Genomic DNA, 6,445 nt, shown 5'->3' with positions numbered 1-6,445 from the left:
TGAGGAGGCTCTCATAACAATAGGCCTCCAGTTCATGAGAGCTTGGATGTAAGGTCCGTAATTTCGGTAACAAATACTGTATCGATTTTTTATTAGTTTGATACGGTACACTCTTGTATCGAAATGGCTCTCTAGCTATTTTTTCCAATTTTTATCTCGGTACGCTCCGATACAGATCGGTACATCTCGGTACAGACTGGTACACACCTCAGTATGGATTGGTATACCTTGGTACAGAGTGTTACGAAAATTGTACTGACTTAAAGTTAAGTTTCATACTAATGTTCTTTCGGTATAGTATAGTACATTCCATTTTGAGCGGTACGGCAAACCATGCTTAGAGGTGATGTTGCTAATATGGCCATCTTGGAGGGATTTGTTTGTATATTATGGTAAATGTGTCTCACCATTTTGTATTTAGTGCCAGGAAAGAGTTGTGACCATGTGTTTTGAGTCCCTCGAGCTTTGAGGATGCGACCAATAGAAGTATTAATTCAATCCCAAGTTCTTATTCTTTTCTTCAACCCTAAATTAGTATCAGGTTTTTTAAAAAAATACCGAGACCAAAAACCAAATAGGAATCTTGGGGAAACTGACAGAATTTTTTTTAGATGACATCAATTACCATACTTGTGATAGCACATTGTTCCATCCCATTTGCTTTTACTTTTAATTTTTTTATTTCTTTGTTCTCGAACTTTATTTTAAAAACTAATTATATAATTTTTTAGGTTATCAAGAGCATAATGATCCAATATTTGCCAAGTAATGGTTTATTTTCAAAATTAATTATATGTTTTTTAGGTTACCGAGAGCAGTTCGAATGATCCGATGTTTCTCAAGTAATGGTTTTTCTTTTGGTCGTGAGGAATGGGAACCGGAAATTATTTTTCCATTTCTAGAAAATCTAATCATTCAGAATAGTTAATCTAACTCTTGTGTTTGAACAAGTGCAGCTAATATTTAGAAAATAAAGCAAACTTGGTAGCATGATAGATAATATAGTATTGATATGAGATAGACATGGCTACACTTGAGTGCAACTCTGCTCAAATCCGATCAGGTCTACACTGAACGATAGAATCCAACATCAACGATTCAAACCATTAGATGTGATTTACTATTTTTAAACTACTTGCACAAAAAATTATGTGTTTTAAACAACCTTAGTCTATGCATTACATAGTCAAGAAATTAGATAGTTTAAATAACCAAAAACAATACATATTTTTTACCACTTATGCATAAACCAAGGATCTTTAAATTATATAATTTTTGATGTGAAAGTAATTTAGAGACAATAGTTAACATCCAATAGTTTAGATTATTGGGACCCTATTGTCCGATCTAGATCTAACCAAATCTGAAAAAGATTCATTAAAGTGTAGCTAAATCTATTTCTCATTAATATATATTTATTAACACTAATCTTAATACTAAAAAATAATGCAAATATAATTTTTATAATATAATGACATAATTTTAATATGATATGTTATAACACTCCATAGATAACAAATCATAATAATAATATACTATAATAATATATTCTAACATACAAAATAAAAAATTATTGTCACTTGAGCACATTGCCTGGAAAACGATAGCCCCTTGAGTATGGTTTTATCCTCTCTTTTTTCATGGAAATTAAAAATACCATGGGAGTTAGCATTTCCATGACCAGAGGAGTAATTGAACATGGAAATAGACTGGATAAGAAACATATACCCATTCCCATTCCTGCAAACCGAACGTGGCCCTGCCCTGCTAAAAGATATCATGTGATATTTACTCCAATGTGCAGTAAGGAAGCAAGATGGAAATATGGGTGCTGGTGGAAGTCTAAATCATCAATAAAGCTCATGTAACATAATTTTTTTTTTTTTTTGCTTAGGAAAAGGGAAAGGGAGGAGGAAGGGACAAGCCCACCCCCGCATAGCAGCCCCTACTGGGCCCCCACCCCGCTAAGAGAATGTTCAATGCGGGTAGAACTGACCGTTTGTTGGGCACGCCGTCCGTTTTTACTCATACCCTCCCCTCATCTATGGGCCCGGCTCAGTCACCTCTCTGGGCTTCGGCTCGAACCCTCCATGTAAGTACGTCACACCCAGCACCACCGAAGCTACTAGTGGACCAATAAGCTCTCTCATCCCCTGTGTCCAAGCAGGGAGCATGCGGTCTTCTCATTTAATCAACGCCCGCATGTCTCGAACTCGGACTGCGCGGGTGGAAGTAATGGCCCAATTCCATGGAGCTACCACCGCAGTGACATGTAACATAGTTTTCACCTGTGGGGAGGATTGAAGGGGTGGTGGAAAGAAGAAAAGGAGGAGAGGATAGGTGGGGGCACCTGAATTGACACATGCCAAACAAATCATAGCCAAACTAGTTACATTGTAAATATTCTATCATAATTGACACATGCCAAAATTATATTACAGGGGAAGAAAAGAAATGAAGTCATGAATTCTGATATTCTAATCTCCTCCAGTTGATATTCTGCTATCAAATGATGCACACGCATGTTGAACAAATGAATCCACGAGTGCATCAATTATGAAGTATAAACGAGATACCAGACTTAATTTAAGAATTAGTTTACAGAAAACTATAAAAAATACAACAGGGCTTGGAGTGAATTTGAACTCCTGCTAATTTAGAGGGCAGGAAAAAAGATGAAACTAAATTCATGTCGCATATCCACAGCAATATTACATGTACTATTTGCTTCTGCGGAACATTCTAGATTCCTCACCTCAAAGGAAATTTGGTCCTGGCAGCCTGTTGTAATCTAGCATGAAGATCTTGACGACTTCAAATATTTGGGAGAACAAATGAATGTTACGTCACGTATTGTAATGAAGTATTGATGTATCCTATGCCTTCGGATGAAGAGACAAGATCAACTCATGAACTTGGAGGCGAAGAAAGGAAGGGATTTCCAGGGACCAGCCTAAAAAATTAATCAATCAGGTGTTGATGTAATATCTGAGAAAAGGGTGATCCATGAGGATATGTAAAGAAAGGAAGCACTCACTTAATGTTTAATCCAGGTTTCCCTAATAGGTTGGATGGAACTTCACCAGTCAGATTATTGTTCTGCAAGAAGCTGTGAAATAAAATTGAACAAAAACAAGGCAAGCAAAGAAGTCAGAAAGCATAATATTGGTTAATGATTATAAAGTTAAATATCAAAGTGAAATAATGAACTTTATGCACATATCAGGACAACGAGAAGCAACTCTAATGTGAGTAAAATCTCTCAAAAAAGTCCAAAATAGATGCACCATCAATCTGTCTGCCGAATATAATGAAATAAAAGGTGCTGAAATGCATCACGATATTTCCAATGAAAGTCGATGTATGACAAATTGCGCTCTTGGAACCAATTCAACCATTTAGGAATCATTTTTGATTTTATGGACCAAAGCTCCCATCAAAACTTGATGAGTTTCCTTGATGCATACAAAGTACTTAACAATGCATACTCTCTGATCAAATGCAAACCAGAGATCCAGCAATGAAAAGTTTGAGTTGACCTCAGTGGTCATAATACCACCACTAAAGCTCATAGGGACAATTTCTTAACCATTATACAGAGATAACAATGCAATAAATAAGCTAAATCTAGATTTGTACGGGCATTCATGTGTAAAACCCAGCAAACTAGCCCGGTCCACATGACCAGCCCAGAGGATTTGGCCCAAACGAAAAAAAATCACACGTGCTGCACACATGCGAGGAGGAAAGAGGACTCCCGATGGGAGTCTTCTTCCTCCCAAGTTCATTGGATGAAACCCGACTTCGGGCCGGATTCCGATGGGAGTCTTCTTCCTCCCAAGTTCATCAAATGGAACCCGACTTCAGGCTGGATTCCGGTCGCAACCGAGCCTTATTAGAGCCCCTCCCGGTCCCTCTTCCACTCCACCGGAGGTTTTAACCTCGATCAGAGCTCATTGTTGGAGTTTCTCTTTGGTTTTTCTCTCCGAATGCTGGCCGCTACCAATGCCATTGCCGCTGCCAATTGTCGCCGAAAGCTAGGTAAGAACCTGACAACCTTTGATGGACTCTTCTTCTCTTTCTTCTAGACTCCTTGGAGCCCCGATTCCGCCGGTGATCACCGGATTTTGGCTAAGAAGGACAAAGCCCTATTTTTCCTTGCTTTCAGAAGTTCGACCCTTCTTTTTCTTTTCCAGTTATTATTTGCCATTGGTGCTCGTCGCTGGAGTCTTCCCCCGATTCCCCATAGCAGGTGGAAGCTATGGCCGACATTTCGGCTGCCAAGATGCTTGGTTTCCATGGTTTAAGAGGTTGATACCCTTGTTTTTAGATTGATTTAGCATCGCTAGTCGCCACCAGCTACTGGCCGCTTGTTGGCCAACCATAGGTGACCGACCCCAGGCACCACCTTCAACCACCCTTTTGCTCTCTTCCTTTTCTTTGGTTAAAGAGAGAAGTTCTATTCTCTCTTTCCCTTCCTTTCTCTATTGTGTTTCTCTCTACTTGGGCTTTCCCTCTCCACTCTCTCTTTAAAGGCGTTAACTCTAGTAAGGGACTTCTTTCAGTGATTTTGGATTGACCCTAGTGAAAAACCTTGATCTATAGTCGTTGGGCGGCGTGCCAGCCCCCACCTTGGCTCTTTCAAGATATTAATAGATTTGATCACTCTTGATCCTAGTCCAAGAAAGATCAGATGAATTTCGCCTTGATTGGACCGACCAAGGTGCCATGGTTAGTCCTATGAGAGTGTTGGAATTTAGAATTTTATTTTGAAAATATGATGAATTTTTAATGAAAATATAAATTTTGAATATTAGGTTATGAGAGAAACTTTTAGAATTGATTGGATTTGTTAATTGGATTGCGCTCGCAAGGTATGTAATGTAACCCTTTTTCTAAATTTATCGGCAAATTATAAATATTTTCTGAATCAAATTATTCTTGATTTATGAACTTGATGCATAGTATTTTATTATTATATATGTCTTTTTTGGAATATTGTAAGATTCTTGATCGAACTCAATTGATTTTGATGTATAACTTTATGTACCTTATAATTTAGAATACTGAACATGATATTGAGAAAAAAGTTTTGCTTCGAAACAGATTTGGACTCGCAACCAGACTATTTTGATACCTTGCTAGTGGGTTTTGTACATTGGCACTTCAATACCCTACCAGTGGGATTGTATATTGGTACTTTGATACTCTATTAGTGGGGGTCGTATATTGACACTTCAATACCCTGCCAGTGTAGGTTGCACATTGGCACTTTGATACCCTGCCATTGGGGGCTATACGGTGGCACTTTGATGTGGTCAAAATTCATTAATGTCGCGATGAACTTGATATTTTTTAAAAGAAAATGATTTATGAACGAAATTTAAATTTTAAAATGATTGGATAGTGTTTAGATTTGGTTTTGAATTGATGTACTTTGTATACTTAATTTCAACATATTATTATTATTTTATTGTTTGATTTATCTAGCTAAAGTGTTCATTGTTTGCTAGGCTATTTGGCTCGTTATTTAAAAATCCACTACTTTTACGGATTCAGAGAATTAGCTTGATTCGGGGATTTGTTATGAAAGAGCATCTAGAGACAAGATTTTGGCACCTTTTTTAGACTAGATATTGTTAAGGTTGATGCAAGATTTTAGAATATTATTGGTGTTACGGGGGAACTTAGCCACCATGCCCCACGTGACCGGCACGCGCGCCCAGGAAGACTACGGCAGCCCCTTGATCCAGCAATCCGACCCCGAGTCGGACATCTTCGGCTCCGCAGCCCGACCCCGAGTCGGCAGCCCCTTGATCCAGCAATCCGACCCCGAGTCGGACATCTTCGGCTCCGCAGCCTGACCCCGAGTCGGCAGCCCCTTGATCCAGCAATCCGACCCCGAGTCGGACATCTTCGGCTCCGCAGCCCGACCCCGAGTCGGCAGCCCCTTGATCCAGCAATCCGACCCCGAGTCGGACATCTTCGGCTCCGCAGCCTGACCCCGAGTCGGCTGCCCCTTGATCCAGCAATCCGACCCCGAGTCGGACATCTTCGGCTCCGCAGCCCGACCCCGAGTCGGCAGCCCCTTGATCCAGCAATCCGACCCCGAGTCGGACATCTTCGTCTCCGCAGCCCGACCCCGAGTCGGACATCTCTCGACAACGACAGGCTATTCCCCAGAGGCACGCCGCAGCCTCCTGCTCCACTACTCCCTGCAACGGTTGTATCTGGAGCTGCTCCACGATCCCCTGTAACAGTCGTACAAGGCGGAGCTCCACTACGCCCTGTCATGGCCGTACCCAGCGCTGCCCCACGACGCCCTGTAACGGCCGTGTCAGTGGCAGCTCCATCGTGCCCCACGATGACGAACCCCCCTGAAAGACCCCCCAGCCTGGTATATATGCGGCTGGGAGGAGGAGGGGGGGAAAGCAAGAACTTCCAG

At 40.8% G+C, this 6,445-nt stretch overlaps 1 protein-coding gene across 1 annotated transcript in view; it reads right to left on the bottom strand.

Annotated features, from left to right (window-relative positions):
- Window positions 1–2,554: 2,554 nt before the first annotated feature.
- Window positions 2,555–6,445, bottom strand: part of LOC103712344 (leucine-rich repeat receptor-like serine/threonine-protein kinase At2g14510) — a 30,958-nt gene continuing 27,067 nt past the window's right edge. Inside the window, exons 8-9 of the mRNA XM_008798840.4 lie at window positions 3,038–3,109; window positions 2,555–2,953 (exon numbers count right to left, since the gene is read on the bottom strand). Coding sequence (XP_008797062.2) covers window positions 2,908–2,953; window positions 3,038–3,109 — 118 coding nt within the window. The 3' untranslated portion in view covers window positions 2,555–2,907. The remainder of the gene's footprint in view (window positions 2,954–3,037; window positions 3,110–6,445) is intronic.

Source organism: Phoenix dactylifera, unplaced genomic scaffold, assembly GCF_009389715.1.
Source record: "Phoenix dactylifera cultivar Barhee BC4 unplaced genomic scaffold, palm_55x_up_171113_PBpolish2nd_filt_p 000026F, whole genome shotgun sequence".
NCBI lineage: Eukaryota > Viridiplantae > Streptophyta > Magnoliopsida > Arecales > Arecaceae > Phoenix > Phoenix dactylifera.
This window is presented reverse-complemented; position numbering and strand designations above follow the sequence as displayed.